At 38.1% G+C, this 18,612-nt stretch overlaps 1 protein-coding gene across 1 annotated transcript in view; it reads right to left on the minus strand.

The window, feature by feature from the left end:
• adam19a (ADAM metallopeptidase domain 19a) overlaps window positions 1-18,612 on the minus strand; it is a 155,880-nt gene that overhangs the window by 115,290 nt on the left and 21,978 nt on the right. The window contains exon 2 of the mRNA XM_032583200.1: window positions 17,076-17,155. Coding sequence (XP_032439091.1) covers window positions 17,076-17,155 — 80 coding nt within the window. The remainder of the gene's footprint in view (window positions 1-17,075; window positions 17,156-18,612) is intronic.

An 18,612-nucleotide genomic window follows, 5' to 3' on the forward strand; every position in this document is an offset into this window, starting at 1 on the left:
TATATGATACATACTTGTATTAGCAATTTATTTTCTGTCTTGTCTTTGCCAGTAAGCTGCCTTCACCGGTTAAACAGTTAAACAAGAAATTGTTTCTTCAAAACAAAAGGATCAACTCAACATGAAGTTAACCATAAGTAAAACTATTTAAAGATGATATATGTCTTCTAAGTTATTACTAAGTCATTTGCACATAGTAGTCAACGTTGTACCCACATACTTCCCAGATGATCTTATATTTAATCTTGACTTGTTGTCATATTTGTTCTGTATAAATATAGATAAGATGTGGAACAAAAAATAGCAACATGAATGAATCCACTGTCAGGTTCAAAATGTTTTAATACTGACTTCCACAGTTAATTTATTAGGTTTATTTGAGAAAATAACAGGTGTGATTATAATGTTTTTTTTAGTTAAGAATGGTTTGGAGATGTATGTTTTAGGCTAACTATGCATTTAATGCAGCATTTTTCTTTCTTTAATATGATGTGCAGAAATCTGTGGATGTGCATTCACCTGATTTACTTAAGCCTGGCTCGACATAGTCACACCTCCTGAGTGTGACTGAAATGGATAAAGCCAGGATGAACTGATGGCGCTATGTCAAGCCTGGCTTCATCTCTTATCCTGGATTTCTTAAACCTACTTTTGTGAAATAGCCCTCAGAAGGTTAATTTGTTTAAACAAATGTATAGATTTATTTATGCTGAACAGAAAAATAAACACCCCATGTCAAATATTGTTGCCATGTTGAATTAATAACTGTAAATGAGCATTTGCTGACATTGTATTGTAGAAAAATAATATTTCTCTTGATTTGTGTGACCACTCCAGCACAAGATCGCCACATCCCGCTCATCCATCTGCAGGATCAGCTAAGACCAGCGACACATACAGCTGATGAGACTATTGGTCTGCACAACAGACGTATCACACCTCAGACTGTCCGTAACCGCCTACGAGAAGCCAACTTGGACAAAATCAAATTCCTCAACCTGACCTCTATCATGTTCAAAGGACTGTCAATCTGCTACAAATGGCCATACCACGATGTTATCAATGCCGATATGAAGATCAGTAATTACTGAGAATATACTTTGAGTTTCTCTATATATTGCATAACCCAAATGTTCATAAAATGCTTATATTTGACATGGGACGTTTATATTTTTGTTCAGTGTATTTAACAGACTCAGGTTCTCCATAGACATAGAAAACACATGATACACAACAAAAAAGTACATTTAAATAGCATATTGAAATATAAAGTTATTAACACACAAGTTGAAGTCGATTAAGAATCATGTCAAAGCATGAATGTGGATATATTGGTGCATTATTCGTGACAGGAACATAATTCCCATTTTTTTCAATTACACACGCAAATATACAGTTTTTACTAAAATTTTTACTAAAGTTTTTTTAGTAAAAATTTTGAACAGAATTTAATGTGATGCTGTGATACTAAACAGAATTTTCAAGTGGAAACAAGGCCAAAACAAATAAAAATATATTTGTTTTCCAAGATACCAGCTACATGTGGATTAGAGAGAGGAGCTAAAGATGACAATAACAACAAGGAAATGATCAAAATGCAAACACAGAAGAAAAATAAGACCCAAGCGCCACAGGGTCACGACAAATAGATTATGTTCATGTTGGCATTTGGTGAAAATTCAAACTGAAAATGTTTTGTGACAACAGACAATCTTGTTGCTTGAAATATTACTCACAAATCTCAATAGACCGGCATCTCCTTGAGTGTTGTCCAAGATGTCTCTGTATTCCAAAGAGAGCCTGATCAATGACACCCTGACAGCATCATTTCTCCATGTTTCACAAAACTCAACCTGCTGTCATCAAAATGAGGCTTCCTGAGGATTTATCCATCCTATGTTTTTTGCCTTAGAGGTACATTTGTTAATGTCTCTCTTCCCTACCCATCCCCACTAAAAGAATTTTAGGATTTATATTTAAACTCTAAATCCTTTCATCCTTTAAGCTTTCTTTAGTTCTTCTGGATGGAGAGGTATGCGTGCAGCCAAAAATAAATGATTGTATTAAAAAGCTTGTCTTAAGATATCAAAGTTATGCTTTCTACTTTTGACAAGTTATAAATAGAAAAGCACCTTCTTTGTTTTTCTCTATTCTCTGGGGACGTGTTGTTGGATATTTTCAGATAATAAGTGAGTAAGTTCCAAAGGCTGATTTCAATATTTATACTTTACAAGGGCCAAGTCCCACCTGACAGGTCCAGATTTTTTCATTAGTACATGCCACGTACTAAAATTTGATGATGGTGCCAGCAGTCATTGAGAAACAGCCAAGTACACTCTGGAAAGAGTCATAACAGCAACTAGAAAGTAGTCACCATTTGCGCAGTTTTCTTTTTCCATCTCTGTTTATTGTCTTTTCCAGTTAGCTGCTTTCCTCCCCCCACAAATCATCATTCTGTACACCTCTTCCTTAAAGAGAGTTCTTCCCCTTTGGCATCTCAACATTTGAGATGTTGGCATTCCTGCTCAGCTTAGTGTCTAACTGTTTTACAGTTATGGTAGAATGACTGCACATCCTCTATCAATTATTGGTTTAATCCAGGTTCTTTAAATCTAAGAGCAAGTCCAGACAAAAGAGAAAAACTCAGGACAACTCATCTCTTCAAATGTCTTTCATCCATCCAACATCTTCTGTATCTGAGATGCGGCCGTGGGAGTAACATCAAACGAAAGCAAGACAATATGTTCCCCGGAAAAACTGATATGTAAAGTTACCCCAGCAGGCTTTAGATCTTTCTCTTTTTCTGAATGTATGGATGGATGGATTAAACTAAAGGTGCATTACATTTAAAGTTGGAAATGGGAAATTGGAAAAATCAACTGGAACACTCCCACAAGTCAAACTTCCCACTATGAAAGAAGCAACTCCGACTATCCCAGTTACGACTTATATGGCCAACTTGACATTTTAATATGGCCGCTCCTCACATCAATAGCAGTGAGCTGTGGTGGAAATATGTTTATTTTAGAAGACACACTTGTGGGCGTGCAGAAGTGTGTAGTGTGTAGTTACTTTCAGTGACTACAGTTATAAACTGCTGTTTGCTTATGAAAAGTAAAGCTTAAAACAAAGTTTGTCAAAGGTATTGCGAACAATGTCTACGTGGCCGTCGCCATGTTTAAATCCTGACTTCTCTGACTATGATACCTGGAACCCTGTTACTTCGTGTGTGACATCAACCCAACTCAGAGTTATGATTTCCAAGGTAACTGAAACACAGCGTTAGACACACCTTCCCGAGTCAGGATTGTCGTCTTCAGCTAGTTTAGCTCAAAGACATAATCAGTTTTGTCAGATCAAACTTGCTGACAACCTTCTAGAGTTTTGACCAATAAATTAAACAGTTTTATGTGTTATTCCAAAGCAGGAACAATTACTACAACAGCAACAATCACCAGGGTCAAAGGAGGCTACAGCAAGTGAAAGTCAAAGTTAGAGATACTCGCATAGTGAAATAAGACAAGTCATTAAAACGTAAAATGGCTAATTTACCCATAAATGAACAAATCTTGTTAGATAAACCTGCCAGGCAAACCAATCAGAGCTACACGAAGTACACAGCACTACAAAGACAACACACTGGTGAGAAACTTACCAGTAACAGGAGAAGGTGCTGTGTGCCAATTTAACACACAAGTGCACACACAGATACACAAACACAAACACCCCCCCCCCCCCCCCCCCCCCCCCCCCCCCCACACACACACACACACACACACACAGAGATGATGCTTCTATTACATGGGAATGTTCTTGGTCATAGTTAAAAATATTTACTTACTCAGCTGAACTAATTCAAATGATGACTGAATATTCTCTTTTGCTGAAGTTCCCTCAATGGTCTGAGGCCTAAACATCAATGATATTGAATAATTTCAAAATTTTATCAGATGTTAGGGTTAGCATCTGATTTTTAAGTAATTGTTTTAAACTGTAGAACATTGTTCATACAATAGGCACGTCTGATAAATGATGAAAATGTATGGATTTTACAAATATTCCTTCCAGTATAATGTATGAGTGTAGTCTACGAGTTACAGGTGCTTCAACTGTCAATATGATTAAGGGAGGCATTTGTGGATTTGGACCAGTTGTGGTAGTAGTGCATGTCCAGATGGTGGTTTAGCAGAGACGACTTAACAATGTATTGCTCAACAATGGCGATATGAGGAAGGAAGCGGATGCAGCCAGGGGATGAGCCACCCCAACGCTGCTTAGTATCTCATTTTCAGTCAGGCAGGAAAACAGAATTCCACCACAGCTGTGTCTCCATCAGTTAACAACCGAAAGGACAGGGGGTCATTTCCATCTCACTACAACACATGCAGTATGCCTGCCCCATATAAAGTACCAACATGAGATTAGAAAAATGTGTATTTGGGTGCCAAATTTCTAGTTTATCCGTCATCTCTCATCAGACTGAGAAAGCTGAACAAGGAAAGAGGAATAATCTGCATAATCTAATCATCTAATTTGCATCTTTCATTCCTAGAGCCAAATGTTATCCTGAAATGATTTCTGATGCGCTGTCAGTCAAAGAGCAGACGCACTTCTGTGATGTCTTCTCCTTTTGATCTTCTGTTTGATTTTGCTTGCTGATGACATGCTTGACTTTGCCAGTTTTTGCTTCAGTTGAATTTTTTGTTTGAAATACTAAAGTCTATATCTCCATGTGATGTCACCTTGCCAGAGGTATTCTCTGCCTCCCGCATCATTTCCTGCCATTACTGATTAAACATAGTTTTTCCTGCAACAAAAGGTTAAAACACTGAGGTAACTGTTGCCTGTACAAAAGCCATTTATTCACCATTACTATAGTCATATATATATGTTTTAAAGGGTAAATTACATCAATTAGATATTACATAGTGAAAGTTTTAATACATATGTAAAAAAAAATTTTGTTTGTTTAAGTTACCTGTTGCAGCTTTAAGCTGATGTTCGGTGTGAGACTTTACTGCGGGTGGAGCAGAAACGGCACTCCATCTGTGAAATATTACTACCTGCAGCCCGTAGAGGCGGTCCAACAGAGGAAACAGAACCACCGTTTTACACCACTAGCTCGTTGACTTAAATTATTTTTCGAGTTATTTCTTTAGGTTTTTGACCGTGATGCTTTTCCGGGTGAGTATTGGTAGCTGTGCGCTGCTTTACCTGCTATCTGGCCTGTCCGGATGTCCCTTTTTTTTGCCTGAAGTGAGCCTCAATGTAGTCAAACTCCGTCAAATGTTTGTTTTTTAAACGTCATATTAGATTCGTTGTGTTGATGCATTTTGACTTGCTTCACCCCGAGGTATTTCTTCGGCGGAACACGCAAACTTCCCCATTCAACTCTCAGAGCGTTAAAATTCCTCGCCACATTGCTTAGGATTTGTTGCTGCATGCTTGAGCAGGAGATCAGATGCACATGCAGGCTGCGAAATGAGATGAAATGAGATGAAATGAGATCGGTTTTGGTGATCGGCAACAAGAGACAGTGATCGGCAAGCCCTAATCATACACCTTTTCACGGAAATCAACCGATTATGATCGGTGGCCGATCGATCGGCACACCTCTACTGAGAACTCAGCAAAATCCATGTCTAAATTCTCTGTATGTAGTCACCAATGGGGCAGCATGGTTGTCTTGCAGTAATAAGGTAATAAGGTCTTTATGGAGCGTGTTTGTTCTCCATGTGCATGCATGAGCTCCCTCTGAGTGCTGTGACTTCCTGTCACTGTCCAAGGCATGGCTGTTAGGTTAGTTGGTTTCTCTAAATTGTCCTTAGGTGTGAGTGGATTAACCCCCTACCATCTAATAACCACGGTGGTCCGTTTTGGAAACTCAGCAGCTGATTTTATTTTGGGCTGGAAATCAGAGACATCTCCACTATCGCCTGGTGAGAACACCACCACAGTTATCAACTTCTCAGTTGTTTCATGACATTAGTCTCTCTGATATGTGCAGAAAGAGTGAACACTGTATTGGTGATGAGTGGAAATGTCTGTGGCTCTTCTTCAATTAAAAGAAGACATGTGAATAAAGTAGTCGCATACACATCTTGGCCAGCGCCAACATCTTGCTACTATGATCTCCGACCTCGTTGTGTAGCACCCACTGTTGACAAGGTAGACATGGTTCCTCTAACTAGTGGCAATGGGCAATAAAGCACCGAAGATCGAAGGCAATTGAACCAAACCAGCTCAAGAATGACAGCTCTTTCAGTGGAAAAGGCCTATCAGTAACCTTCAGAGAGATCGGAAAACTACTGTTCCAACCAGTTTTCAAGTATAGCTTTCCATGTTCCATTAGTTTATTGGCTGTTTGGAAGCAAAAATAAGAATGTTTTGCAACAACACTTTGTCTTTAGTCTTTTTTGTTGCCTAAGCAAACCTGAAAGAACAAATATCTTTGTTTCATCTGGACAGACAAACTTCCCATCATTTGGCAATGAGGCATGCACTGAATGTGAAAGATTCTATTTCTTTTGTAGAACTGTGTATTAGATAGATGAGCAGCGTACAGTGTGGGGAAGATTAAACTAGTACCCAATTAGGAGCGTTTTGCTGACTTAGCTTTAAACAAACAAAACATACATTTAGAGGAGCAAAACATTCCCACATGTACATAATGGAAGCAAATCCAGCAACAATGTTTTGAATATAGCAAAACTGCAGCCTTACAGCATCCCTCAGGGACAAGGGATGGGAGGCATTCACAACAACAAAGCACATCATTTAGGTTCATATCTACATCTTCAGGTTCAACACAGAGGAACATTTTCCCAGAATATCTCTCAGCTGCTCAGCAACATAGACTGAGTCAGTGAGATACCATGAGTATTACAAATAATAGTCATCTGCGTAATTTAATACTAAGTGATAAGATTTTGAAACAAATCTAGTACATTTGCGCACTCTGTTTGAGTTTTTGACATTATCTGAACAGTGGTGATGGCCCTGCCAGGAGAAAACTGATTTCGATGTTTAGGATCCCAAACAGTAGAGATCATCAAAGCACATCCGTCTGAGATGAAAATATGTCATTTGACTAAAAATGTCTTCAATTTGTAAGCAGGGATACTGATGGCATGCATGCATGTGTTAAGCCTAATGCCTGCACAATGGATGCTCATGCTACTGGATAAAATATTGAATAATAAATGGATCATCAACAATCAACATCAGGTGCAGTTCCAGAAGACACAAAAAATAAAGCTGTTGAGATTCTTTCCCTGTTCCTATAAAAGCACAGTCTTTACATGTGTGATCAAACTGTCCTTAATACTCATGATCAGCAAGAAAAACTAAAAGCAAGAGAAATCTAAAATATATTTTAAGTATTTTTCAATCCAGCTAATGATGGGGAAACCATTTATTATGGCTGCTAAATACTTTGGTTGTTCCGGCGGTATTTGGTTTAGGTTTAATACCTGAATGTTTCTGGCATAAATGAAACTGTTTTCCACAGAATGTTTTATGCAAACCATGTGCCTATTTGTTACACATCTGAAACACTCTGCAGTCTCATGGAAAGTTACAAATCATTTACAATTAAATCAGATCATATTTGAGATTTAAGAACTTGAGCTGGCATCAGCAATGCAGGGCCTAAACTGTTTGACTTACATCAAAGGGACCGTCTAAGGAGACTGCAGAAGCTTGGGAGAATAAAGGCTGAAAAGGCTTCTTCCATCTGCGTGTCTCCCCAATCTTGCCGGGGTGAATGTCATTGGCAACTCAAAGGGGCTGGTGAGGTGAGAAAAAATCTAATCACCAAGCAGACAGAGAGAAAAGATGTGAAGCTTTAAGAAGACGGAAAGATTAAAAGAAAAAACAGACGAGGAGAAAGAGGCCAACGCAAGTCTTTCAACTTTCCTGACAAACAAACAGAAGGACAGAGGCACCAACAGCAAGCTGTAACACATGAAGCCTCCCACACTGACATGTGTCGGCTGTGTCTGCACAGAGAACAGAAGGTCACAGTTATAAAACTGTTGCTGCTGACAGATGGTCACCTAATCACACCTGTTTGCTGACTGGACATGGAAGTCAGTAAAAGCATATCTGTCAAATGTGTATCCTTGAAGAAAAGGTCAATTTATTGCTTGCATACATTGTTTTACTTATAACTGATATGTCTTCAAGGTGCTGAGGTGGTGCAGGGGTTTACGCACAAGCCACATATGGAGGCCTTAGTCCTCGATGAGGCTGTCGCAGGTTCGATTCCCGGCCTGGCGACCTTTGCTGCATGTCTTTCCCCTTCTCTCATTACCCACTCTCCTGTCAATTCACTATCAAATAAAGGTCACTTGAGACAATAAAACCTTAAAAAAATAGGATATGTCTTATGGAAATGCTTAAAAAGCTAGGGGAACATGTTGGTGATATACATATACTTTTTTGCTTAATGCAACACTGCAGCACCAGATTCTTCAAAACCAGCACTAAACATCTATAAAGATGTGTTTGAGGCAGTGTGGGAGTGTGACAGAACCGGGGAGACAATCAGGTATCATATATATAGCCCAGACCTGCAACACTCGCCAAGCTCGGCTGGACAACAAGCTAGGGCTGTGGGATGAGAGCTGAGGGAGATGAAACAAAAATTGAGACAGATGTTGTTGGAATATTAAAGAACCCCTGGTGTCTGAAGGGGTTGTGATTTTTCACACACACTAACCCAGCCAATCAAATCCTGAGGATGTTGCTCATAAATGGCAGAAAATGTGTAGAACATTCAGCCTACAATAAAAATAAACACGTCATGTAGCATGAATGCAGATGAGAATGAAAGTTTTCTCTCAGGCTTTCCTTTTTTTTTCCTCCTACAGCTTTTTCACTTGTTTCAGAATGAGAAGCCAGTGCATCAGGGAGATAGTGATGCTGTTTTTCCTGAAGATGCACTAATTATTTGGCTAAATCCTGGAAACGAACCATTTTCATTCACCCTGGTTGGTCAGTGATGAAGAAGATCACACAGTTATAGATCTGAATTATTTTATGGCCACTGAGCTCTTCATTATCGCAGAAGCAAATTACCACACATATCTTTGGTCTCAAATCACTGCAATGTGTTCCACCTTAACCTGGACGATTCCATGTGTTGCGTTTTCTTCATCTCCCCAAAGTTTACAGAACAAGTCATCAACAAAAGCTTGTAAGTTTTGAGCAGAGGTAAACCTGGAATTGTCTGTGCATCTAACAATTATGTCAGGAATGTTTTATATATTTCAAAAAGGCCTGGGTAATAAACCAATCTTTAACTGACACAAAAAATGTATTAATTTTGCCCATGTCGGTATTTTTTTAAAAAATGAAAAGAATGGACTTTTTGTCTTTTTTGACCGTGTATAGTTAGGTTAAGCTAATAAAACATACATTTAACAAACAAAACATACATTTAGAGGAGCAAAACATTCCCACATGTACATAATGGAAGCAAATCCATTATGTACATAACAGACTGTACACTTAGCATAGATGCTATGCTAAGTGTACAGTCTGTCGTCATGTGACTCCACCCCATCCCGTTGGTAACAAGGAGGTTGAGAAAATTGAGATAGCTAAACACTAAATGAGTGCTGTGTAACAGCAGCAACACCGCCCAGCTGAACACACAGTAGGACAAAAGCTAATGAGGAAATCTACAGCCTGAGTGCTTTCAGCATTGTTAAAGAAAATGTATCTAGATAGGTTTTAATCTTATATTTACCTGTTCATTTATATTTGTTTTGCAGTGAAAACATTAGCTGGGAACAGTCCTTTAGGTCCCTGGAACACTGAGATGAAATATGTTGTGGACCTGTAACCTTTTTAAACCATCACGTACGTTGACTCTAGAAAGCAATCAATCAGCTTTTCCAGAAAACTTTATAAAAGTAGATGGCCAAATTTTTATAAAATATAGAAAATTCCAACAAAGACTATTGATGTAATGTCACATCTTAATAATAGAATCTGAGCTCAGAAGAAGAACCACAACAGTGTCTTCTCTCCGCATTTAGACTGAAGCCCAGCTGCAGTCCAATGAGTCAGTGACAGTCTGCTCCTCATTTTAAGGCAGGTTTGAGACTTCCATGAATCTGTCTCTTAAATACAGGAACGTTTTCAGACATGAAAAAACCACAAGGAGTAACATACATTTGTTGAATGGTTTGAAGATTCAGTAGCATTAAAATTACAACATCAACAAATGCAAGCAGAGAAACTTGTTCCTGTGATATCTCACACCATAAAGGTCCTAGAGAGACTCCAAGGTAAGGAATCAAGCATTTATGCTGCAGATTTATATTTGTGGAGTTGGAGTTGAAGATGCAATCATACACCTGCTTGTTTGACATACAGAATGTTAAATATTAATATTAAATATTGAACTTCTGTTATTGTTTGTCCCGACCTTGACTGTATGTTATTCTTCTGCTGACAATGTGATAGACTCTAAATGCCTCTGCTATCACAGTATGGAGCTAAATACACTGAACCAAACTATAAACGCCCCATATCAAATATAAGAGTTTTATGAACATTTGGGTTACGCAATATATAGAGAAACTCAAAATGTGGCGTTTTATTTTCCCCGGTCCAAGGATTGTCCAGTTGATGCTCATTTAGTCTGATCACCCACTGGACATGCCCCTCCCATGCACTGAGTAAAAAAACAACTCACTGAATAATGCCCTCTGACAGCAGGTTGGATTAAAAATTATACACAAATCAAGAGAAATATTACTTTTGTATAATAAAACATCAGCAAATGCCTATTTACAGTTGTTAACTCCACATGGCAACAATATTTGGCATGGGGCATTTATATTTTTGTTCAGTATACATCTAATACTTGGTTGGCCTATTGAATGTTGCTTGTGTTACCAGCTTTATTTATTAATTTTTAAATTAATCATTTAAGCATATGTATTATTAGAATAATGTTAACTTTTTTGCTAAATGGTCATAAAAATGTTAAAGGAGTTGTTTCCTGAAATATCCTATCATTTTGATACCCTATCACCATCGCCTACTTCATAACACTAACACCATTAATAACCCTGATGAGTTCATTACTTCAATATTTTTAAGTTTCTGTCTGAATCATTTAAACTTTTGAGGCTGGTCTACCTAATAACAGAGTAGAGCTTTTCTTTCATTTGCAGTAAGTGAACTTCTTGGAAACTGAACTCCCTCTGTGAATGTTTTAAGAAGCAGGAATTTTAACACTTTTAAGAAACTATCAGCATGAGCTTTGTCAATTTCCTTGCTTTATTTGTAGAACATGGAGTATAACTCAGCCATTATACAGACTGATTTTTAAGTGGGCATAATTACAAAAAGCGTGAGGACTGAGCAAATGTTTTAACAAATTAGTTTCTTTACAGGTTTTAAAAATCAACAACACTTTGAACCTAGGCTGAAGGGAGTTTAGTCTGAGGGAAATTATGAAAATGAATAAAAAAACACTTTTAAAATGCTTCAAATAAACAGTAAAATTACTGCATATTCCCTATAGCAGTGGTGAAGTGTCAGTGTGTTCAGGGTGTTTACTAGGGGAAGGGATCTGCAGACTTCCTGATTCAATTCCAATATGAGCCAGAAAGCTGCGATGCGGTTGTAAATCTATTATTGATGTAATAATTATGAGAAGCTTTGGTGGAACTAGGTCGATGGTCTCTTGCTTTATGATCAGCTGTTTTAAATCTAACTCTAGGTGGAATCACATAACATGCTTTTAACATAATGTTTGTATGTGACCCTATGTGTTCACTATAAACTGTTTTATCAAATTCCAATTAACTCATGAATTAACATTCAGATTATTGAGTTTAACCAAGTGACCCATGTCTTATATAGATTAATCAAAAATTATTATTTTCTCTCCAATGGATCAAGTGATCCCCAGAACATAAATTAAAAAGAATAAAATTGTTTCAGTCTAACATTATAAGAAATCACTTGTTTAAAATGAACTAAAATGAGACAAAAGCTTTTCAGTTGCATAAAAATTTAAAAGTTATTTTTACATGGTATCTGACTGTGATTTTATCCATCCATCCATTCTCTTACACCCTTGCCCCTAGTGGAGTCAGGAGGGATGCTGGTGCCTCTCCAGCAAGACATTTCAGGCGGGAAGCGGGGTACACTCTGGACAGTTTGCCAGTCCATCGCAGGACAACACAGAGACAGACAGGACAAACAACCATGCACACACACACTCACACTCACTAAGGAGAATGTAGAGAAAACAATTTAGCTGACAGTCATGTTTTTGGACTGTGGGAGGAAGTCGGAGTACCCTGAGAGAACCCATGCATGCACAGGGAGAACATGCAAACTCTATGCAGAAAGACCCCGGACCGGGAATCAATCCCAGGACCTTCTTGCTGCAAGACCACAGTCTTACACAATTACAATTACAAAAAATCACAATTTTGTATCAGGGAAAAAATATACTCTAATTGTCTGTGGTCACTAAGAAGAATTTGCCTCTTTGAGATTATTCTATTTGCTTATAAATACTAATATGGGTCGATAAACAAGATGGTGGATGATTTTCTGACCTTTGAGAAGGAAGATAAGATTGGTTTCTCATCTAAGTATCGGCCGATCTACCCAAAGTAACAAAATCTGGACTGATTTTTGTGTGTGCTTCACAATAGTCACCTCACTGTTGCCAACTTTGCCACTATATTTAGTGGAGCTAGGTTTTCAGACAAAGACCATTTAGCAACAAAGACCAGTCCACACCATGTTGAGTCAGTGGATGTGTCTGATCTATTCTAGCTGGTCCAATGTCGATTATTAAGAAACAGAACTGTCAGAGCTGATGCTGATGACAGATGTTCAAAAACACAGAAACTTTACATTATTATTATTTACTGTGAAATGACATGTGTTGCTGAAAAAGGTTTGTGTGGTGTATGTTAAATTTGTAAACCTTTCACTGTTTAGCTGCTGGAACAGGTCTTATATACTTGATAGGTACAGTTCAGCTCTGAAGGTTTTGGTGATGAAGAAAATGTTTAGACCTAGGCTAATATGTGGAACTGGAAAGTCAGTGATAACTGAACAGTGTTCTTGCGTGACATTTGATTTACTTAGAGAAAGTGTGGGTAGGTCTGTTTGGGATCATTGTGGCACTGTCAGGATCTGTGTTTTTCTGTGTTTATTTAGAGTTTTCTGTGTCTTTGAGTCTCCTTGTTGTCCTGTCTCCCCCTTGATTGTTCCCAGGTGTGTCTCGTTCTGTGATTACCCTCTGTGTATTTAATGCCACCTGTGTGTCTGCATCTTTGTCGGGTCCTCATCTAATGTGCGTTCAGTGCTTCGTGTTGTCCAGTCGTTTTAACGGTTGCTACCGGCGTCGAGCCCTGGCTTCCGCTCGGCCGTGCTGCCCGTTGCTTGGACTGTGTTTTCATCATTAAAAGATCATTTATTCATCTTACCTGGGTCTACAGCGTCTGCCTCACCACCTCAACACACAGCAATTCATGACAGGCACCTTCAGAGGAGCCCAAACTAAGAGAGGCACAGATCATCACTGCCAATCAGGCACAAAGAGGAACATGTTTTTAACACCATTTTCCCTATTGTTTTCAAGACCACTGGTACAGTACATCAGAATGCATTCTAACACCAATCCCACGTGATTCTTCTACCACCAACAATGACCAAGTCGTTCTGCATATTTATGTTCCTCAGTAAGTATCAAAATGCACAAGAGGCAGTCAGATGCCTTCAGTGATCACCGTCTATTACACGGCCTCTCCTGCCTGACAGCAAATGATCAACAGGTGGATGAACTAACAGTGACCTCATGTGCTACTGTGGCTGAGGTTCCAGCTTCAACCCATAGCGCCCCACATTCCTCTGACCCCCATGTCAGACCAACGGTAATGAGAAGCAAATTAAAACAGCAAAAAATGGCTGTAAAATGATGTCTAAAATTCTTTAGATGAAGGTAATATTTTGAGTGTTTTTAGTCCCTAACAGATTTAGAATAAACAGAATTTAGTCACTTTCCTGTAATTGCGTTACTTTGAATAATTTTCTAAAAGGCATTTGGTCCAAATGTAATAGCATTTCAGCTATGTTTTCCTAAGATATTAACGTGGTCAGACAAACACTAAAACCATACTGCCTTATGACAGAGTTGTCATTTATGTGGCAGCAGAACAAACGGCAAAAATCTCCGAGCTTTTTTTCTCCTTATTGAACACAGAACCTGGATAAGAATAACAACAGCTCTGATGGTGTCATTCTCCAAACTCTGGCCTTCTTCTCTGTTTTCCTCTCACTTCCTCCAACACATCCCAAATGTTCCACTCCTTGCCAAGGAAACTGTCAGGCCAAGCAGGAGCATCTGTCCAACACGGCACTGAGCCATAATTCCATTCATGTTTGGATAAATTCACACGACTCTTTGTGTACAAGACCCAGAGTGACAAACATGACAAATCATCTGTTCTTCCGTCCCGGACATGAGATCCATAAGCAGCTGTTTCTGTAAACAGATTTCATGAAATCCATTTATGTACTGTAGCTGGGCATACAAAGAAAAAGTGAGTGTGAGTATGCGTTGCCACTAACACTAGGGGGCGATGATGAAGTAAGTTACAGGGAAGAACAAGACATCCACGCTGCAGGGAGTAGACTGGTTGGAGTTAGAAGACAAAGGTTCATCATAATGTTCAGGTTGAATATTACAGGTTAAATGTAAAACATACCATCTACTGTAAGTCCAGATGAACATTTTAATAGTTTACTAACTTTCTCTAAGTTCTTAATCCACGACAACCATATTGGATTGTTCTCAGAAACAATTTGATTTTCTTAGAATGTGGAAAATCTGACATACATAAACACAATGCATCAATAAAAAAAATGGTAGATTTGTTCCCTATCGTATCTCATAAACATAATTAATTAAGCGATTTGAGTCTATTTTTGCCTGCAATTTTGCTACTGCTTTTAAATATAGCATTAGAAATGTTTCTCATAGCAATGTAAATGTATCTTTTCAGTATCTTTATAAATTAAAACAAATAAATGTCAAGAGAAAGTACTTTTTTTTCAAATCTGTTAGTAAGCAATTTGAATTTCTAGGTTTTGACCTTGAAGTATCCAAAACCTTACATACTAGTGGCACTGGTTCCTAGGCCACTCACAGCTGTCAGTGATGCTTTATTCTCTGTAGTGGAACATTTGTTAGTTCTAAGTTCAAATGAGGAGGGATCTGAACTGGTACTGGTACCAACCAGTATCCACACTGCATCACACAATGCAACTTATGTGATGTTCAAAATCATTTTCAAAATGTAGGAAGTCCCACCAGACCTAATTTAAAAATGTTGTATTTTATCCTTCCCAGCATTCACTCTCACTCTATGCACATCTCAGCTGTGCATACAGTCAGAAGCACATAGATCTCTAAAACCAAGTCACATGTTATTATGAAGCGTGACCTGAAGGACTTCATAGAAATTTCTTTTCGTGACACGTTTCATTTAGACTAAGGAAGAATCAAACTTATTCCCAATAGTAAAGATGTCTGGAAATACTTTTATGATGATTTTTAGCAAAATTATAGGAGTAAAGCACAAGGCTGAAACAACATGGTTTTACTTCAACCCATTTTAACCTCTCACACCCAAAACATTTACATGTTAGTCAGCATGTCAGACATAGCAGTGTCCAGGACTCAACTTCACTGAGCAAATAATGTTAATATTTAAGTTAATAAAATTCAAAACATATGATCTAAGAAATAAAACAGAAATGTCCCCATTGTGAATCAATTAAGAATATATCTATTCTATTCGAGTTATTAAAAAAAAGACATTTGTAACTTACATGAAAATGTTAGTTATTGTTATTTCAACTGAAGGGCCAATAAGAGTATTCCCTTTTCTTTTTGATTTCTACTCATAACTAAACTGAAGCCTTTTCATCACTTTCAGTTCAGTTTCATCATATTTAACATTCTGAACATGCAGACAGTTTATAAATACATAAACAGAAAAACTCAATTTTATTTATCTGGAAGAGGCCATTTTTGCATATTTTTTGTACTTTGATGTGCAAATCTGTTACTCATTTTGTGCTATGTGATAAACTGGAATGTTTAGTATAACAACTAAGGGAAAAAAATAGTGGTTTTGAATGGAAATAGTTGTTTAAATACATCAACTAACTGGAAAATTCTTTGTTAGTGTAGCCCAGTTAGTGATTAATATCAATTAATTAAAAAGATTTTTGAAATAAGAAACTTGTTATAACAATTAAGTTTGGACTGGGAAAAAGATAAGAGCTCACAAGAATGTCTGCCAGCATTTCAATCAGTGTTTATAGAGGAAGGTAGTTTGGTAACATAAAATTGTGACTCTAAGTGAATGCAGCTGCTTCATTGTGCACACTTTGCAAACTCCTTCCCACTTTATTTAAAAGCCACATTAGCTCATCTTTACACCTGCATCTATAATGTTGTGTGTAGGGGTGCGCGTGTAGGGGTGTGTGTGTTCACCCACAGCTGCATAGGGACCAGAGAAAAGGCTTTGGAGTAAAAGGCAATTAAAATGCAGGAAACAAAAAACCTTCGTATCTCCAATCACACAGAAGTCATGCATCCCCTCAGGACACCAGAACAGAAGGACAGGAAAAAAGACGTCCTTCGTTTGTCTAACACCACAATGTGAGAAAGACTGGGTTTGAAAACAAGCAAGTTCTTCTGAAGTTCTTGAGCTGTGTGTAAATATTCAAGTTGCAAAATCCAAAAAAGACAAATATGGATGCATGAGTAAAAATGTGCTATTGATGCCTCAACATTGTTTCTTTGCTCCCATCCCTGCTGAGACAGCAGAGAAAATGCAAAAACATCCATCTGCAAGATAGAATCTGCACCCCAGAGTCTACGGACCGCAGACAAATTTGGACTCGTCCAGCTGTCAGCCATCTCTAACCAATTATGAGGAATTAAAATCTTGGTATAAGTCATACTGATATGTTCTGGTAGCAAAGGTTATTGAAAAATCAGCAGAGATTTTGACCTGTTTCGTGTTCTGTACCGCCCTCCTGCTTCGACCTTGAGAAAGCCACTGTGCTGTCACCGTCCTTCCCGCGGGCAGCCCTGGGGAACACAAAGCAGCATAGAGATTAATGTGATGTTGGACTGCTTACATAGGCTGGGTAAACTTGCAGTAGAGTGAGGTGTCACAGTGTCATTGAGCAAGAAGCAAGTAAAAAAAGACTGCTAGCTTTGTCTTTTTCTGCGCAGGAGGGTTTTCAAACACGGACTAAACAGCAGCTGGTGGGAGAAGAAGGGCTTAGGAGAAGAGTAATATCTGAAAAATCCTCAGGTAAAATCTGTGAATTTACAGAAGGGAAACATAATCCTTTTTTAAATAATGGTCAACTTTACCACACCATCAATGATTTAAAAAACACAATCAGTCTGAGTCTGATCAACAGGTGTCTTTTCACCTCCACTTAAGTTTTTACCTTTTTTACAACAAAAACTCAAAGATGCGGCTCTGTGTCCTTCCCCCTCCCTAATGTGTTTGTTGGTGGTAGTGTGTGTGAGTGCGGGGGGGTGCATGTGTGTGTGTGGTAGTAGATGGAGGGAGGGAGAAGGGCAAGTAACGAGAACCAAAGGCAGCAACCCAAACCCACCATCTAATAGTGGTTATGCCAGTAAACAGAGCTGAATAACAGGAGGGAAAGTACACTGAGCATTTCTTTTGAGAGAAAATGTCACAGATAATTGTTACCACAGAGACCCAACATTTAAAATCTACAGCCGGAGAATCTGCGGCGGAATTAGGCATCCTGACAAGGTGAGAGGAAAATAAGTACAACTGAACATGAATTTCTGTTGCCATGCCAACATGTTTTCAATCTAGAAAGTTTTCCTATTCTTTATTTTGCTGTATTTTGGTTCAGGCTGAAGGGTGAGCACATATAAAGGATTCAAAAAGCATATTTTCACTAAAATGCGGTGACAGTGCAGGTGACACAGAAAGAAGTTGAGCTCTTCTAAATCTGGAAACTAAATAACAGAAACTAAGTTCTGTATTATATGAAAGTATTTAACTTTTCCCCCAACACAGTTGCAGGATTTGAAACAACCTGTTTTTTTTTGTAAGACATCTTTAACGTAGCTGCTTTTGGTTGCAGCAAAACCAAAAATGAAAGCAAAACTAGAACTACAAGTCCCCCTACAACATCCCACCATTATATAACTTTATAGTAAATGACAGTCTTCACAGGATTTTTTTTGTTTAGCTTCATTTCTACAATATTGTCAAAGGATGTAGAAACATTTGATCCCATAAGGAATCCAGATATTAAAAAGGTGCTATGTTTCTTGTCAAAGTGAACTCTCTCTAGCAAAGCATCATCTAGTCTGTCAGCCTGTGACTCCAGGCTTTTATGATGAGTGTTTTTGTTTTTTTATCTATTGGGACTTTTATTTTGTAATGAAAAAAGAAGTGGGGTTTTAGTTTCCCTGTTGAATGAAAATAATAATAATAAAAAAGTTTCACCTAAAGTTGTCTGAAAACATAAACATTAAGGTTTTTTTTCTGT

Source organism: Xiphophorus hellerii, chromosome 14 (assembly GCF_003331165.1).
Source record: "Xiphophorus hellerii strain 12219 chromosome 14, Xiphophorus_hellerii-4.1, whole genome shotgun sequence".
NCBI lineage: Eukaryota > Metazoa > Chordata > Actinopteri > Cyprinodontiformes > Poeciliidae > Xiphophorus > Xiphophorus hellerii.